Source organism: Taudactylus pleione, unplaced genomic scaffold, assembly GCF_031769625.1.
Source record: "Taudactylus pleione unplaced genomic scaffold, aTauple2 ptg000678l, whole genome shotgun sequence".
Lineage (NCBI taxonomy): Eukaryota > Metazoa > Chordata > Amphibia > Anura > Myobatrachidae > Taudactylus > Taudactylus pleione.
Genome location: NW_028285080.1, coordinates 3,095,008 through 3,114,623, shown reverse-complemented (window position 1 = coordinate 3,114,623; position 19,616 = coordinate 3,095,008). Strand labels below are relative to the sequence as shown.

At 43.1% G+C, this 19,616-nt stretch overlaps 1 protein-coding gene across 1 annotated transcript in view; it reads right to left on the bottom strand.

Moving 5' to 3' along the window:
- The window catches only part of LOC148478125 (uncharacterized), an 82,123-nt gene that overhangs the window by 28,965 nt on the left and 33,542 nt on the right, over positions 1 to 19,616 (bottom strand). Inside the window, exons 12-16 of the mRNA XM_088455917.1 lie at positions 18,171 to 18,224; positions 17,264 to 17,317; positions 14,851 to 14,904; positions 5,020 to 5,073; positions 3,749 to 3,793 (exon numbers count right to left, since the gene is read on the bottom strand). Coding sequence (XP_088312043.1) covers positions 3,749 to 3,793; positions 5,020 to 5,073; positions 14,851 to 14,904; positions 17,264 to 17,317; positions 18,171 to 18,224 — 261 coding nt within the window. The remainder of the gene's footprint in view (positions 1 to 3,748; positions 3,794 to 5,019; positions 5,074 to 14,850; positions 14,905 to 17,263; positions 17,318 to 18,170; positions 18,225 to 19,616) is intronic.

Here is a 19,616-nt window from a genome sequence, read left to right as displayed (position 1 = left end):
GCACCATACAGATGGCAAGACAATAAGACACTACAGGGTAAAATAGTACAGTACGATACAGCAAACAAGTTACAAATAGCATTACAATTCTCAACACAGCCACTGATGCAAGGGATGCAATGGTAATATTCAGGGCGTAGATAATGGGTCTAGGTCATCTGAAGAAATAAAAACAACAGAGGAGTGGAGTCAGGGGCAGAGAGCCCAAGGAGGATGTATAGAGTGTGCAAAAGAAGTAGGTAATGAGAATAGGAGGAAGGAAGGTCCTGCTCATGGAGCTTACAGTCTAAAGGGAAGGGGGGAGAGAAATGAAAGACCTATGGAGTGAGCCAGTGTAAGGGGAGCTAAAGATAGGAAGCACAGAGTGAGAGAATTGGGGAGTGCAAGAGAATGAGGTAGACTATGTCGTGACATTGTTAAGTGGTGGATGGATATGCTTTTATGAATAGCGCTAATTTGAAGCTATGCAGGCTAGAGGACAGCTTGATAGAACAAGAGAGAACATTTCAGTAATGGGGGCAGCACAGGAGAAATCTTGGATCTAGGAGTGAGAGGTAGTAATGAGAGGGGAGGCAAGGCAATGGTTATTGGCCAACCGGAGTGGGCAGGAGGGTGTATGTACGGAGATGAGGTTACAGATGTAGGGAGAAGTAGAGCTGGAGAGGGCCTTATATGTGGGAATGAGGAGTTTGAAGAGGGTTCTGTAGGGGAAGGGGAGCCAGTGTTGGACTTGGCAGAGAGGTGAGACAGATGTGGAGTGACAGGAGAGGAAGATAAGTCTAGCTGCAGCACTAAGTACAGATAGGTGAGGAGCAAGACAGGAGTGGGGAAGGCCAGTAAGGAGTAGGTTCTAGTAGTCAAGATTAGAAATGATCAGTGAGTGGACAATAGTTTTGGTGGTATGAGGTAGGATCTGATGAGAGCAATGTTGCTAGCTGGACATGACAGGATTGGGCAAGAGATTGAGTGTGGGGGGTGAGAGGGAGGAGTCAAGAATTACCCCCTGGCAGTGAACTTGCGGAAAAGAGCATATAGTGGCGTCATCAACAGTGATGTTGGGGAGGAGCCTCTTAAGGAATGGAAGACAGTGAGTTCAGTTTTGGCCATGTTGAGATTGAGAAAGCACACAGACATCCAGGAGTAGATAGCAGAGAGGAAACTGGACACCTGAGAGAAAAGGGAGAGGGAGAAATCAGGAGAGAGAGGTATTCAATGTTAACAACTTAGGGGAATATCCAATTAGCCGCGGGATTTCACCCGTGGCTAATTGACAGGCAAAAGTCCCACGACGCGGGGTTTAGCTATTCAATTAAATAGCTATTTCCCCATATCATTATACCGGGACTCCCGCGTGAGAACACACTGATTCCGCGAGAACTGTGGAATCAGTGTGTAATGCCCTCCTGCGCGAGGCCGAATAGGACGGCCTCATGCTGATTTTACCTCGCACCTACATGAGGTGCGAGGTAAAGTCAATCAGCGGGGACTCGCGCGCGGGGTCTCAGGGACACCCGCGCGTGGAATCCCCGCTAATTGAATCCCGTCCAGCGTGACAATTATTTGCCCCTTAGAAGTGATACTAGAAGGTGGAGGAACTGATGAGTTCATCCAGTGAGGAGGTATACAAAGAAAAGTGCAGAGGGGTGAGGACAGAGCTCTGCAGAACACCCACAGGAAGAATGGATGGAGGGAGATGTAATCAGAGGCAGATAAGGAGCAGTTGGTGAGGTAGGAGGTGAACCAGGAGAGAACGGTTTCAGAGAAGCCAGTGGTATAGAGGGTGCGCACCATGAGAGGGTGATCCATGGTGTCAATGGCTGCAGAGAGGTCCAGGAGGATGAGCACGGAGAAGTTGCCCTGGATTTGGCAGAGAGAAGATCGATGGTGATTTTGGCCAGGGCAGTTACAATGGAGTGGAGCGGGTGAAAGCCAGATTGGACAGGATCAAGGATGAAGTTATTAGAGAGGCAGCAGGTGACACGGTTGTAGACAAGCCGTTCAAGTATATTAGAGGCAAAAGGGAGAAGAGAGATGGGGCTTTAATTAGAAAGTAAGGAGGGGTCAAGGTTGTTGTTTTTTTAGAATGGGTGAGACAGTACCATGTTTAAAGGAAGAAAGGAAGATACCAGAAGAGAGGGATAGATTGAAGAGGCAAGCAAGGTAGCAACAGATAGAGAGGGAGGAAAGAGCAAAGGAGGCAAGAGGGGATGGAATCCAGGTCACAGATATATGGGTTGAGGATAAGATTAGGGAATAGACTTCATCAAGAGGTGGGGCGGAAGGAGCACATAGGGGTCTGGCTGGGGGAGATGAGGGTGGAGTGGTGGGGGTGGCAGAGTTATGGGAGGAAGAGATTTTCTGATGGATAGCTTTGGTTTTCGAGGTAAAAATGGAGGCAAAGTCAGTGCAGTAAGGGAGGATGTGATGGGAGAATGGGGGGAGTGTGAAGGAGTTTGCTGAATGTGGCAAAGAGGCAGCAGGGGTTCGAGGACTAAGAGGAGATGAGAGACTTGAAGACGGATTGCTTAGCAAGAGAGAGGGAATAACGAGAGGATTAATTTAAAGTGGATTAAGTCTGCCCAGAATGAGAATTTCACACTAAAAGAAAGTAGTTGTAAAATATATATATATATATATATATATATTTATTTATTTAAAAAAGTAACCAACACTTCTCAGTGGTAAGAACTTAGGGTTTGATTCACTATTGCACGCTAGTGCAATGCCGAACGCAGATTCCCGATTAGTATTAGTATTAGATCTGTATCCAATATGCACCATCAATGCATCTGGTTTTAGCCAACTAGTTGATGTCATGTGTTCACGCTACCAAATTCCAACAGCAATTCCTCACCTGTACAGAGACTGTAAACAAAAAGTTATTCTTTGCCTAGAAAATGCCATTGTACCGACTACCCAATTAACTACAGATTAAATACAGATATGTGGACAAGCGGTACTGGTCAAATTAAGATTACATGACTATGACAGCCCACTGGGTGGGTGTATCGCCTTCAGCAGACTATCTAACGCACAACACCAGCTCATTCAAAGGTAAGCTACAGTACTCTCTGTATGACTGGCATCAATAAGAAGCATATCTGTGTCAAACTGTTGGAAAATCTCAGGGATTTGATAGCAAAATTGCTAACCCGTTAAGACTCCCCGCAGGATTTGTCATTTCCAATGAATTTGAATACGTGCCATGAATTGCGCACACGCAAAAAACTTGGTGGTTCAGAATTTCTTTCAAAAATGGCAAATCCATGCATGAGATGCTGGCTGTGGCCCATAAAATGTCTGCCTACAGGAACCGCATGTAGAACATTGGCGCAGCTGCAAGAAAAGTTTTATTTGCCATGCTACCTTGATTATGGCCATAGGATCTTGTGATCGAGGAGTATCAATTACAGTATAGTCCAGTGTTTTTCAAAGTCGTTCCTCATGGAATTTTTCAAGGCAGTTCATGGATAATTAGTACTACTTGTAGATCAATTATTGTGTTAGTCAATTAACACACCTGTATTCCAGCTAGTTGATATGGAAAACATGAACTGGTAAGGTTCCATTAGCACCAGGTTTGAGAAACACTACTTTAGTCACATATACTGTATAACCTCCAAGTGGGAAGGTTATATGTGTGAAAATGTTAAAACTATTAGAACTCGGTCAGCTATGGAGAGATCACATTTGAAAACAAATCTATAAATGTATAAAATAATAGTAAACACTATGCACCATACTGTACCTGTGGACCCATTGTTCCTTTCGAACCCTGTGGACCAGTTATTCCCTAGGATGATAAAATTGTGTATTAGGTTAATAAATCAATTATTCTTAATTATATATCTTAATTACCTTACATTAAGAGATGACTGTATGATCATTTTTATTTGCAGTATTATTGTAGCTTTTTTAAATTGTTACTGTGAAAGTTAAAGAACCATTTATAGGGCATTACAATGTGTTTGTAGAGGGGTACTTTGATAAGCAAACAGTAAACATAAATATATAGGAAAACTATACAATAACTACACAATACAAATAAAGTTATGGTAAAGGTAGAGGAGATTAGAGGATAGGGTGACTTATTATGGCTAGTAGAAGCAGAAAATATGGAGGGGTGGTTTGATGGAGTGAGGAGGAGTAGGACACAATAAGCCTGAATCCACTGAATGGGCAAACAGATAGCATCATGGATGCCAGTGAGGAAGGGATTCTAGGGAACAAGGTGCAGTGGTGCCATGGCTAGTGCTATTAGGAGAGAACAAGGAGAGAGAGCCCTTTACATAAGCAGGGCACAGAGAAGGGGGGTGGGTACTGCTTACCCGAGCCTGGACTAGCTGGAGGAACCCGGATGGGCTCGGGTCAATAGCATAACGGGCAGGGAGAGAGAGGAGACTCCTGTGTACTGGGCTCTGGAGGGTCCAGATCCCCCTTAATCTGCCCTCTGGTTATGAGAGACAAATCTGCCCGCCTTCCTAGTGAGTGCCTATGCATTGTACTTTAAAAATAAAAATTGGAGGGACGTTGCCACATCCCTATGATTTGGCCATGCCCCCAGAACCCGGGACTGTTACTGCTCTTGACAGCCCTGTCCATATGTGTTTATAGTCTGCGAGGGAAGGGCATGAAAGGATGGTGAACTTGAAGAGAGGGTAGATGGGTGGTCAGATTAGCAGAGTAGTGAGTATGAGGGTTTGCAGAGGTGAGTTTTAAGGGCTTGTTTGTAGGTGTGGAGTCTGGTAGGAAGTCTGATAGAGCAAGGGATTGAGTAGTTCCAGTATAAAGGGTAAGCATGGGAGAAATTTTGGATGTGGCAGTAAGATTCTGTAATGAATTGGGAGCCAGTAAAGCACTGTCTTTTGTCTATATCCCCTATTATCCTTATCTACTGAGAAAAGATTTCCTGTCATTATTATTCATTGCTAAAAAAAAAATTCCCCTCCTATAGCATATAATTTTCCCTGAATTTTTTTTATTTGAGGTTAGAGTCCCATAAAAATGTTGTACACTTACTGGCTCTCCTTTGTTTCCTACAATTCCAGGTTCACCTGGATCACCAACAATCCCCTGAAAATAAAGTAAATAAATAATTATTTATTGGATATAAATCCGGTAAAATCAATTTCAGTTCCTACAATTATAGGGGTTCAGATCCTTTAAATTCTGTAATCTGTCTCCAAATAGAAAGAAAATGACTTTGCTCTATGGGTTGCAAGGAAGCTATATCCCTCCACTACCACTTACAGTTCTACCCCTGGAATTGCATGAACTAGCCTGGGAGAAATAATTGGCTAAATCCATTGCTCAGGAGGAGTGGTCGCTCATCAGGTAACATGCTGCTTAATCATCCATGAACACTTCCCTAAGTGAACACACTGTTAAGCTCTATACAAGATTGTATTTGGTTTACTCTTATCTCCAATGGTTGTATACAAGTTCTACCAAGTTATATTGGAGAAATTGTGAAAGCACTGGTTCTTATCTCCATGTTTGTGAATCCACATTTCTGCCATTTGGCATAAAGTATCAGTCATTTTGAGATAAGTTCTTGATACTGTGATCACTGCCAACTCTTTTGTCATGTTATTATGCTACACAGTAAGATGATTAGTAAAACTCAAAAAATAAGTACAGCATGTTTGTAACATGTCTTATTACCTAATAGCAGCCCTGGTGCCCCCTCAAACAGAGGGGACCCCACACAGGGTTGGTGAGACCCTGCCGAGAAAAGGTACCCAGTGGCACCTGTTTCCGGATGGGGGCACAGCTGCCTTGGCTGTTTTGTACTGCATGCAGCAGCACAGTCAGTTCTGCTGCGTACAGCGCAGAGAGGCTCCCGACTGAGTCCCCTCATCGGCGTCACGTGACACATCATGTCAGTGACGCTGAAGAGGGGACTAGGGAGCACCTGAGCAGCTTTGCCAGAATGGTAGCGTTTAGATGCTCTTCACCGAACGGACCCTGACATTATCACTTATCAGTTATTGTCCACGTGGACATAGAGGGGGAATAGTAACCTGTGTTCGAATCATGGCAAGCGAAGTAAGCCCGAGGGGGGACAAATTTTTACTATTAGTGGCCAGGTACTCCAGCTAAGACAAAATAACAATGCTGTGAGGTCATAGAACTACACTTCCCCCCTCACTCCATGTCACGCCCGGGTCCTTAGGATTAAGTGGAAATAGGATCAACCCTGCCGGAATCAGGAGGATGGCACAAGTGAGTAAACAGGTGTGGGGATGGAGGCAGCAGGGCTCCGTGTGGCTTGGGGGGTGGTGTGAGGGACGGGGAGGTGTTAGTGGGCTCCGAGTGGCTGGGGGGTAGGCTCTGTATAGCTTGAAGGGGGCCACCACATCTTAATTGCCCTGAGGCCCCATAGACTTTAATCTGGCCCCATAACATACAGTACTCTAATTTGCTGAGTTTTGCTGATCTGATAGCCCGCAGTTGGCATCTACAATAGTGCTGATGGAATATATCACAATATTATTTCACAATAGAGTTGAAAACTTCCACTCTGTCTGGGGTACTGGTACTCTTACAATACTCCCCCACTCCCTGATACATCTTAGAGACAGAGGTGTAGCATAGAGCTATGGCACCCAGAGCATGTCCATGTTACAGCGCCCCTCCCCCTCCCCCATATTCCTGATGTGTATCTAGGGAGAGAGCTTCATCAGCATACTGGGGAACATGAATGTTATGTGTGGTTACACAGGTTACACAGAGAGACAGCACAGCAGCGGGAGGGTGCTTAGACATGGACTGTCTAAATCTGTGTCAGTGCTGATCACTGTACTAGGATTACTCACTTATCCTAGTGCTGCACATTATCTGGTTTCACCCACTACACTTGCCCTTCACCACATATACCACCTATCCACTGAAGTACCACTCGTCCATCCATCAATGCAGTATACAGTACCTGAGTATACAGTACCTCATACCCACTAATACTCACATATATATATATATATACCGTATATGTACAAACAAATCGGCGGCACTCACAGACTTAAAGCACTTTGGTCACAGAGACCCTCAAGTTTGATCTCAAACTTGAGGGTCTCTGTGACCAAAGTGCTTTAAGTCTGCGAGTGCCGCCGCTTTGGTTGTATATTTTCCCGGTGGAATTGGATGGCACCCAGCTGCATTATATATCGAGCAACATTTGGGAGTGCCGAGGACTACGTCATCAAGACAGGCAGCACTCCACGGATTCAATGATTTGAAACTTGCTATTACATGCAACGTTTCAGACGCTTTATTGCAGGTGTCCCTGCGTTGTGTAGGGCTCTTTATTGCAGGTGTCCCTGCGTTGTGTAGGGCTCTTTTTTGCAGGTGTCCCTGCGTTGTGTAGGGCTCTTTATTGCAGGTGTCCCTGCGTTGTGTAGGGCTCTTTATTGCAGGTGTCCCTGCCTTGTGCAGGGCTCTTTATTGCAGGTGTCCCTGTGTTGTGTAGGGCTCTTTATTGCAGGTGTCCCTGCGTTGTGTAGGGCTCTTTATTGCAGGTGTCCCTGTGTTGTGTAGGGCTCTTTATTGCAGGTGTCCCTGCGTTGTGTAGGGCTCTTTATTGTAGGTATCCCTGCGTTGTGTAGGGCTCTTTATTGCAGGTGTCCCTGCATTGTGTAGGGCTCTTTATTGTAGGTATCCCTGCGTTGTGTAGGGCTCTTTATTGCAGGTGTCCCTGCGTTGTGTAGGGCTCTTTATTGCAGGTGTCCCTGTGTTGTGTAGGGCTCTTTATTGCAGGTGTCCCTGCGTTGTGTAGGGCTCTTTATTGTAGGTATCCCTGCGTTGTGTAGGGCTCTTTATTGCAGGTTTCCCTGCATTGTGTAGGTCTCTTGGGTGAAGGGCACCCTGGCAGTTGGATCCTATATATGGAGTGCTGATCACAAAACAGAATATATATTATGATTGCAATAGTAACATTAGTATAAAAGCTATCTAAATATATAAACCTTAAAACATCTTATAGAGCAGGTCAGTGGCGTAACTAGGGCAGGGCGAGCGGGGTGCTTGCCCTGGGCGCCGTGGGACCGGCGCCGTGGGGGGGCGCCGCCGGCCACGGTACCGGCCCGCCCGCCCTAGTTAGCCAGTGTATCGCCGACCGCAGTGAGTGCGATCAGCGCTACACGTTTACACAGGACTGGCGCTAGGCTTCCAGTGCCGGTCCTGTGCTGCACGCCTGAGCCCGTTCCCTCCCCCTGAGCGCTTGCCCAATAGCGCCAGGAGGCGGGCTCAGGCTGTGCATAACACACACATCGCCGGCAGCCAATGAGATTCAGATAGACTCTCATTGACTGCTGCACCCGTCCGTCCGGCTCCTGCAGTGGGTAATGGGACTGACGTCATGACGTCTGTCCCATTATGCTGAGCGCGCCAGCCCGGCAGGGCTGGAGGGCGGGAGAGGCGTCGCAGACTGGAGGAGCAGCAGCAGCAGCAGCAGCGTGGATTCAGGTAAGTAAGTTTTTATATATGTATTTTTAACAGCCTGTCAGCACTACTGGGGGCACAACGGGGGTGGCTACCACTGGGGGGACCTCTACTGGGGTGGGGGCACAATGGGGGGGGTGGCTACTACTGGGGGCACCATTATTAGGAGGACCTCTAATGGGGGGGGGCTATTACAGGGGGCACTTGATCGGGAGGGGGAACCTCTGCTGGGGACCACTACTTGGGGGGGGGGACTACTACTGGGGGCATTATAAAAGGGGCCTACTGCTAGGGGCACTGCACTGGGGGGACCACAACTGGGGGAAATAAGAGGAAGGACCACTACAGGGACCACTGGATAGGGGGGGTCACTACTGGGAGCCTGCAACAGGGGGACCACTACTGGGGGCACTGCATGGGAGGGGGGGGGACTACTGCTGGGGGCACTATATAAGGGGCTTACTGCTAGGGGCACTGCAGGGACCACTACAGGGGGCACTAGATAGGGGGGATCACTACTGGGTGCCTGCATAAGGGGGACCTCTACTGGCAAACCTGCATGGGGGGGACTACTGCTGGGGCACTTTATAAAGGGCACTGCATAGGGGGTGGGGACTACTACAGGGGGCACTATATAAAGGGCACTGCATAGGGGGATACCACTACCGGGATCACTGCATTGTGGGGACTGCTACTGGGGGCACTGCATAAGGGGGAACACTACATAAGGCACTGCATTTGGGGGGACCACTACTGGGGGCACTGAGTAAGTGGGACCACTACTGGGGATACTGTATAAGGGGCACTACTATGGGCCTGCATAAGAGGGACCACAACTGCAAACTGGGGGTACTGTATAAGGGGTACTACTGGGGTTAAGGTGCATATGGATGGGAATGTTCAGCGTGAAAATAAAGGGGTGTGTCATGTTGACACGCCCCATTTTTAAGTGACCACGCCCTTTTTTAAACGCACATATCGGGATTGGGGGGGGGGCTCCATTTTCAAATTTGCCCTGGACTACAAATACCCTAGTTACGCCACTGGAGCAGGTACATGGGGTCTGTAGACAAAATAGATAATTGAAAAGTTATAATTGTTTATTGTGTATTATCTGTTCTAACTACAGACCCCATTTACCTTCTGTATAATATTTATATGGTTTGTATAGTTAGATGGAATCGGTAATTAATGCCGGCAGCTGAATAGCCGCCAGATGAAATACAGACAGCGGAACCCCGATGGACCTAATTCCCGACTGGGGCTAGTAAGTAATCTAACCCTCCCCTCTCCCGCCCCTAACCTTAACCCTACCTAAGTGGTGCCTAACCCTAACCTCCACCCCTACTGCCTAACCCTAACCTCCCCCCATGTTAGTGCCTAATCCTAACCCCCCCTAGTAGTGTCTAACCATAACCCCCTCTTTCCCTACCCTAACCCTAACCTTCCCGGGGGGTGTCTAACCCTAACCTCCCCCCTAGTGCCTAACCCTAACCTCCCCCCTGTTAGTGCCTAAACCTAACCCACCCTCCCCACACCCTAAACCTAACCCTCCCAGGGGGTGCCTATCCCTAACCCCCCCTAGTGGTGTCTAACCCTAACCCCCCCTTTCCCTTCCCTAACCCTCCCGGGGGGTGTTTAACCCTAAGGCCCCACGGGGGTCCCTAAACCTAACCCTCCCCGAACCACAGCTAGATGCTAAGACACCCGGGCAGTTGTTAGGAATTTTGTAGTGGGGCTAATGGTAGCGGGTCGGGATTTTGATGCCTATCTTTAGTCCCGTCGGGCTGTCAGTGTCGGGATATCGGCGGGCGGGATAGTGCCCGCCGGTATCCTGACTGCATCCCATTTAGATTGTATTGTTAGTATAGAGGAGATGCTACAGACAGTGGGCCTGATTCAGTAAGGATCGTTGATGCGATCGAGGCTGCAGTCGCACACACAGTTCTGCTGTGAAAGTATGCTAATATTTGCAATCGCAAAGCACATGTACGGACAACATGCAGATGCCCATTTCCCCTCAGGCACATCCGTAATACCTTGCAATCCAGCCAAAACATCCGTAACATTGAAGTACATCGGAGCCTCTTAAACATTTAAGGCAGGATGACCCTACCACTAAATTGTTAACTTTCCTGCATGCAGTGTGCATCAATAACATGTTGTAAGGTAGAAATTTCAAAACATTTTAAATCACTTCTATTTGGCTAACTGGGTTATGCCAGAAAATACTTGATACTTAAAAGTTTGCAATATGCATTAATTGCACAGTAGAAAATAATTTAAAAACACTTAGGGGTATATTTACCAAAGTGAGAGTTGTTGCCTATAGCAACCAATCAGATTCTAGCTATTATCTTCTAGAAGGTGCTAGTTAAATATTAAGTAGAATCTGATTGGTTGTTATGGGCAAAATCTCCACTTCTAAAGACTCTCACTTTAGTAAATATACCCCCAGGGCGGGATCTGGGCCCGGGCCCCACTGAGCCCCTCCAACATGCCAGGGCCGGGGAAATAGTAATCTCCCCCTCCCCCCCACACACACCCTCTCGATGCCCCTGACTACTACACTGGATGATATACTTGCACTTATTGCCTGTATACTTTGAGATATACTAAATATGGGATCACTTCTGGTGCGATTCCTAGTATAATCAATAGCAAACCACTGATCATATAATCAGTATTTGATAATACTAATATAATTAATGAGGCAATTCTGGTATAATCAACATGGAAGCATTAGGGGTCTAGTTACTAAGCAGTGTTATGAGACAGAGTGAAAAGTGATGTCTGTGATAAGGTGCCAGCCAATCAGCTCCCAACTGTCATCTCACAGGCTGTGTTTGAAAAATGACAGTTGGGAGCTGATTGGCTGGCACCTTATCCCTTCCTTATTCCTTTTCACTCTGACCCCATAATCTTGTGTGGGGATGCTGCTGACACAATTCTGTTGGAATGCTGGGAAAGTAATCATGTGTGGGAATGCTGGTGACATAATCATGTATGAGGAATCATGTGTGGGGGATACTGCTGATATAATCATGTGTGGGGAGACTGCTAATATAATCTTTTGCGGGGGATATTGGTAATATAATCATGTGTGGGGATGCTGCTGGTGTTGCTGCTGGTGTCATAATCATGTGTGGTGATGCTGCTGATATAATCATGTGTGCGGATACTGCTGATATAAGCATTTACGAGAATGCTGTTGATATAATCCTGTGTGGTCATGTTGCAGGACGCTTCTGATGTAATCATGTGTGGGGATACTGCTATTATAATCATGTGTGGAGATACTGCTGTTATAATCATGTGTGGGGATACTGCTGTTATAATCATGTGTGCTGATACTGCTATTATAAGCATTTATGAGGATACTGCTGATATAATCATGTGTGGTCATGTTGCAGGATGCTTCTGATATAATCATGTGTGGGGATACTGCTGTTATAATCATGTGTGGGGATACTGCTGTTATAATCATGTGTTGAGATATTGCTGTTATAATCATGTATGGGGATACTGCTGTTATAAATATGTGTGGGGATACTGCTGTATGCTTGAAGATAATCACAAAGGACAGCTTTCCTTTGTGATAGAAAGACTTCAGGGTTTAGGACCCAAAAGTCCTTCTGAGCATGCATCGAGTGATGCATGCACCACAGGGGTTGCTGGGAGGGATCCAATTGGAATCTATATAGAGGGAAATGCAAATAGAAGCCCATACAGTGGCGTAACTATAGCCCCCACAGACCTGCAGCCAGTTTTTATGCAGATTTCATGCAGGCTAAGCATCCTCATGGAATCTGCTACCTCCAAAATGGCTGCTGCCTAGGAGGAGACAGATGCTAGGTCCTACTTGACCTCTAGCGTCTGTCAGGGAAGTACAGTGCATATAGCATTACCCGGAAGAGAATATGCAGAAAGCTGCATCTTCTGCCATGAAACCCCTGACAACAAGCATGAAACCCCTGGCAATGAGCATGAAACCCCTTACAACAAGCATGGAACCCTGAGCATGAGACCCCTGACAATGAGCAAGTAATTTAAAAGCAATTAGAAGCCTTACTGTGGGGCATTAAAATTGTGTTAGGCGCATAACTGTGTGTGGCATAATGTGTAATGGGCTTTATGGTGTGTGGCATAATTTGTAATATGCATTATGATGTGTGGCATATTGTGTAATGTTCATTATGGTGTGTGGCATAATGTGTAATGGGCCTTACAGTGTGTGACATAATGTTTAATGGGCATTATGGTGTGTGAAATAATGTGTAATGGGCATTATGGTGTGTGGTATAATGTGTAATGGGCATTACAGTGTGTGGTGTAATGTGTAATGGGCATTACAGTGTGTGGCATAATGTGTAATGGGCATTACAGTGTGTGGAATGTTGTGTAATGTGCATTATGGTGTGTGGCATAATGTGTAATGGGCATTACAGTCTGTGGAATAATATATAATGGGCATTACGGTGTGTGGAGTAATGTGTAATGGGCAATATGGTGTGTAGCATAGTGTGTAATGGGCATTACAGTATGCGGAATAATGTGTAATGGGCATTATGGTGTGTGGCGTAATGTGTAATGGGCATTACAGTGTGTGACATAATGTTTAATGGGCATTATGGTGTGTGGAATTATGAGTAGTGGGCATTACGTTGTTAGTGGGCATTATGTGTAATTGGAATTACAGTATGTGGAGTAATGTTTAATGGGTATTGTGGTGTGTGGCATAATGTGCAATGGGCATTACAGTGTGTGGCATAATGTGCAATGGGCATTACAGTGTGTGGCATAATGTGTAATGGGCATTATGGTGTGTGGCATGTGTAATGTGCATTATGGTGTGTGTCATAATGTGTAATGGGCATTATGGTATGTGGCATATTGTGTAATGGTCATTATGATGTGGGGCATAATGTGTAATGGGCATTATGGTGTGTGTGGTATAATGTGTAATGTGCATTACAGTGTGTGGCTTAATGTGTAATGGGCATTACAGTGTGTGGCATGTTGTGTAATGTGCATTATGGTGTGTGGCATAATGTGTAATGGGCATTACGGTATGTGGCATATTGTGTAATGGTCATTATGATGTGGGGCATAATGTGTAATGGGCATTATGGTGTGTGGAATAATGTATAATGGGCATTATGGTGTGTGGCATATTGTAAAATGGGCAATACGGTGTGTGGAGTAATGTGTAATGGTCATTATGGTGTGTGGCATAATGTTTAATGGCATTATGGTGTGTGGTATAATGTGTAATGGGCATTACAGTTTGTGACATAATGTGTAATGAGCTTTACAGTGTGTGACATAATGTGTAAGGGGCATTACTATATGGAGGAAAAATGACAAATAATGTAAGGGATGAATCTGTATTTTTTTGATCCTGTGTTTGCCAATGCCTGGGTTGCAAAACTGGGGTATAAGGTAGTTTTTTCATGCAAGACCACGCCCTTGCAGTGAAGCCACACTCTCTTTTTGGAGCGCGCATTGCAAATTCTTTATTTTTAAAATGTCTATGGGGGGTGGGATCGCATTTTTAACTGTCTGTACTGGGAGCCAAACTGCCTAGAAATGGCCCTATTAGTTCTACCAAAATGTCATGGAGGGGCAGAAACTCATTTGACAGGGGGGAGCAAAATGTATAGTTACGCCACTGTGCCCATAGGCTTCTATTGTGTAGCAAGTTGCCCACCGCATCCAAGCTCCAGAATGTTTCGTATTCCAGAGATTGGTGCATACATATGAAATAAGTGACCAAAAAATATGATTTTTTTGAATCTCGCCCCTGGTGTTGAGTATTTACTACAAAAAAAAATTAAGGGTGGAATTTTTGTCTCAACATAACAAATTTACTTTATCCATAACCTAAGCAAAAAAATATCAAAAACTAATGTATAAAAGTATCTATTATTATTGATTGAACAAATTAAAGTGTTATTGTTAAAGACACTTATGACATTTTTCAACAGTCATCACAGGTTGATGAGCAAAACATGTAACCTAACCAGCTTTCGATTAACATCTTTTCATGAATCTTTACTTCATGGCACTCTGATCTCAATGAACTATAAATGCAGAAGATTTAGAAAATATGCTTAACTCTTTCAATCTTACACTAGGTCCTTAGCAGGACCTTTAGAACATTTTTTTCAGGCCAGGTGACCATAGCCTTCTGAAAGCTCACATACATTATGCTAGAAAGGAACACTTTTTCTGTTAAACCAGAAAAGTTCCGTGTCCATGTAATGTTGCCCTTATAAACTACTATGGTGAATTCTGAGCTAATCTTGATCTTCTAACTCTTATTTTAGTCTGACACTGTTCAGCAACCTGGTCTTTACAGCTTTGTTAGAATCACATCCATAAGTGTAAGCTTTACATGTTTGACAGTACCTTTTGTGGTTGTCTGCCAGGACGTCCCTCAGCTCCAGGGAAACCATTATCACCCTAGGATTGTAAAGAGATCATTTTGCTTTATATATGCATGACACATTTTACTTGCTAACTGAGCTCCGTAAAATTTGTTAACACTGTTTTCAGCAGATCAGTGGTGATTTTCAAAAGGGTCATGTTGGGTTGACAATGCAGCACCAGATTACAAAACTGCTCAAAATAACATTGAAATGAGAGGGATATTGCTGGAATGCTAATTGCGTAACATATGCTATTTGGGGTTCCAGTTCCTCCTATGCTTCTATTAATTTTTAAAAATGTTTTACTTAATTTTTCTCCACAAAATTCAGTAACCTCATTGCCTTTAGGAGACTTCTCCCAAATGTGAAAAAAATATATTTTCTTTGAGTTAAAACCAAAGTTCAGTTGGTCACTAAATATGATTCCAATCAGCATTGGAAAACTAACTGAAACAGAATGACAAACATTCACAAGTGAACAATAAATATTGGACATACAGACTTTAAGGGTGAAAATCAGATATAACTGATTTATCCTGTAACATTGACTCATTGCTGTGTGCGTCTGAAGAACCAATAATAGAAGTCGTGAAAGCAATTTGTGCATAAAAGGAGTTCCAAAATATTTAGCAAAATAAAAGGTATAGCTACCAAAGGTTTTTAAGTTGGTGAACTGTGTGGGAACTATACAGGGCTCACACTGCCTGAGGAAGCAGCCAGGTGCCAACGCGTTGCTGTTTTAAGTGATAATTTTATTTTTATTTTACGTTTTATATTAATGCCTTATCTTTAACTTGTGATATTCTGTTTTCAAATTATTTTTACATTATTTGTATTTTTAATTATTATTCTAACCATTGTTGTCTACAATAGTAAAAATTATTTTGTTATTTTTATATTTCATTTATCCGTGACAAAGGTGAGTTTTATTATGATGCCATCATTATCAATGATCAATTTTTGTTGGGTCAATCCTTAACTGCCAATTGCAGCCCAGATTTCATGTATGGGTAAGAGGTTGTTTGACCACTTATATCTTAAGTGCTGACACTACCTTTAACAGTCCAATATTGCTTGGCTCCTGTTTGTGGAGAGTAAGGAACTAGTTTTACATAGCAGAAGTGTCTCAACAAAGTTTTGATTTATAAAGTACCCTTCTCATCGCCAGAAAAACTCTCCTGTTTTCAATGCTATTTCCTTTGGGTTAAGTCACTAGCATGCCTCAGCTGATCCGCTTTAGACAATTTGATATATGAGAACTGACACACTTTAAGGTCATTTAACCAACTCTACGGGGTAAATGTACTAAAGTGAGAGTTTTTAGAAGTGGAGATGTTGCCCATAGCAACCAATCAGATTGTAGTTATTATCTTCTAGAAGGTGCTAGTTAAATGTTAAGTAGAATCTGATTGGTTGATGCGGGCAACATCTCCACTTCTAAAAACTCTCACTTTTGTAAATATACCCGTACATCTCTAAAACCAACAGATTTTACTATACACTAACATTTGTCACTATGTTTATAAATGCTGACATAACTGATAACACCTACAACTTCTAAAATTCAAAGCCAGTTGATGTAACAGTTTCGTAAAGTTGATTCCCATCTATATTGGTTGATACCCATCTATAATACGCTCATACCAGGTTATCGGTAATTAGCTTTGTTTGATGTGTATCTGTGTATGGGCCATTACATATGAGAACAGACCCCTATAATATTTATAGCTGATGCTACATGCCCCAGTGGTTATAGTCAAAATGCTGTGTTTTTGTATCAATCTGTCAGGTAATCATTTAACACATGCAACAATGATTTGTACAGTATGCTGCTTACACTTACTGTACAGTTTAACTCATATTGTCAAGAATCATAATTTCATTGCTGAACTCATATTTTATAACTACAAGATCTGTCACCAAAGGACTTTCTTACCAAATGTTTTCTCTATAGCAATATATTTAGCTACACTCCTACCCTACAGTACATGATATCTCCAAGAGCAGTACAATGTATTGGCAGGTTTCTTTCCAGACCAGTATATATGTTGCTGATAGCATCTATACGTTGATAATATAATATTATGCCAAAGAATATTATTCCATAAATATTTTTATTAAGTACCATAAATAATGTCCCAGGAAATACAATTCAGCCTAATATGAACTAAAAATTCAGGTTTAGTAAATACAAAATGATTTACTTATATTGTTAGAATGCCGTGATGTACGGAGAAAAGTCAAATGCAGATGATACTACTTGATTTGCTATTCAATTACTATTTTTATGCATACATAGATCTTTTTCCACTTTTTTCTTTTAGACTTAATTAGTTTTCTTTTAGATGTAACTATACAAAGTTATGTTAGTAGTTCTTTATGTTATTACCTACCTTCACTCCTCTGAATCCAGGAATTCCTTCATATCCAGTTTCTCCTTCATCTCCCTAAGAAATGGAAAACATGTACTGCTCACTAATCTCACTAATTCACATTTACTAATAATAAAGTTAAATGGTAAAAAATGGTGCTCACTTCTATAACAACCCTCCTGCAATTAGATAATGGCTGACCATGACTGACATTGTTAGTACTCGTAATTTGTGCAATATAAGTCACAAGTATGTGATAACTACAATAATGCAAATAGCAAATAAGCCTGGTCTCTATCATAACAACAAAATTCAATAATAATTGTATACGGGAAGAAAACTCGTTTGATAATGAATATGTGAAATGAGCGTTCTAATTTCTGCACTTACAGTACTTACCAGTATTAGTTTTTATTAGTTTGATCTATTTCTAAACTAAGGAGAAAACATCGAAGAAAAATGTATTTAAATATAGAAATATTAATCTTGTTATAAATAGCTATCCCTTCTAGAGATCTAGTCATTGTACTTTCCCAAGTACTTACTACAATTGGAGAAAAGATATGATATATACTGTAGGGCCAAATGTAATAGGGTGAGAGTTTAGAAAATGTGAGAGTTTTCTTACACTTTTTAAACTCGGCCAATATAAGAGTCCGAGAACAAAGCAACATAGCAAACACGCACGATATTCAGACTCAAAAAACTCTCGATTTCAAATCTCATCCAGATGTTTTCCCATTTTGAAGATAAAACTTAACCAATGTGAGAGTTTACTGCTAAACTCTCACCCTATTACATTTGGCCCCCAGTATGGCACAGATATATCACTAAATAAAAACAGTCACATTTAGTGTAAGATAATCTTTTTATGTATATTTGTTATTTCAAACACTTGAATTAGACCATATGTAACATGTAATATTACCTTTTCTCCTATTGGGCCATGTGGTCCCCTGACTCCTGGTGAGCCAGCAACCCCCTGAAATAATTAAAACAATAGATGAGATTAGACAGACACACAGACAAACAGACAGATAGGGGTAAATTTACTAAGATTCGAGTTTTGTCGAGATGACAATCTCGGGTGGGTTTAGGCATGTTTTTCAACTCGCACATTTACTAAAGACAAACTCTGGCGAGTTTGGGAGAGATTTCTCTCTTCTCACTCGTAAAACTCGGGTGAGTTCGCAAACTCAAATCAACGCACCATCGGGCAAACTCAGAAGTACTTTTCATGAAACAGATGCAATTTGAAAATTTACTAAGAATCGAGATTATAATCTCAGTGATATTGGCGCAAACTCGCAGGGAAATTTAACTTTCAAACACTCCACCTCCTGCGAGTTTTGCAGAAATGTCATTTGTGTATGTTTCTGCATGTGCACCTAATGTAAAGTGTTTATATAAAAAAAAAATGATGCAGGGCCCCCCCCCAAAAAAAAAAAAAAAACAGTCCCAGACTTGTCAGCCAGTCCTGGTTCCTAAAATTATGGGGAACAAAACGAGTAGAGTTCCCCTGTAATTTAGGAACCAGCATCTGGCTGCAGGGCCAGTGCTGGTTTTAAATATAGGGGGGGGGATGCGTAGGGGTCCCCCTATATTGCAACCAGCACCAGATCCAAACTGACCCGGGTTTAATGCCACAGCCAGGAGACCCTATCCCCGGAGCTCCATTTCCAATGCACCCCAAGCTGGTTAGCTCATGCTGGGGATCTCAGGGGAGGTGGGGACTTCTGAGGAAACAGCCCCTTGTTCATGGCTGAGAAACGCTTAAAGATCCACCCCTATTTTCTTTGTCAAAGACTTTACCTGAACAAGAGTTTCTCCCACAGATCGGGCAGCAGCCGCCGGAACCTTAGAAGCTCGCCAACTAAATACGGTGTACACCGCAACACAGCAGCTTAAAGCCTGGACATATTATCCAAGGGAAGGGAAACTAACTAACCTCCTGAAATCCTGTACGAAGTAGTGGTAAGCAGCACCTGTACAGCGCTACTCAGCCCTAATTTTGTGTGACGATCTCTCCCACATTTATTGTGAGATTAGGCCGTGCACAGAGGACAAAAACATTATCCTGTGAATTACAGGCTGAGAGTTATGTCTGACTGTTTGGAATGATGTATGGGGTGATTAAACCTGTTTAAAACATATTCACTATCCAGAGTGTTTATTAGCAGATGGCTACTTGTTTACCAGCCTGAGGACTGACTAATTGAAGTTCTTTTGTTGCCATCGAATTGAGACATTTCATATGGCATTTCAGATGAAACACTCTAAGAATTGTTTCATCTTGCTACCAACATACTGCTGCAAGGTAGAAAAAAGATAAATTGCAGGAATCCATATACAGGTACCAGGAGAAATTCATAAT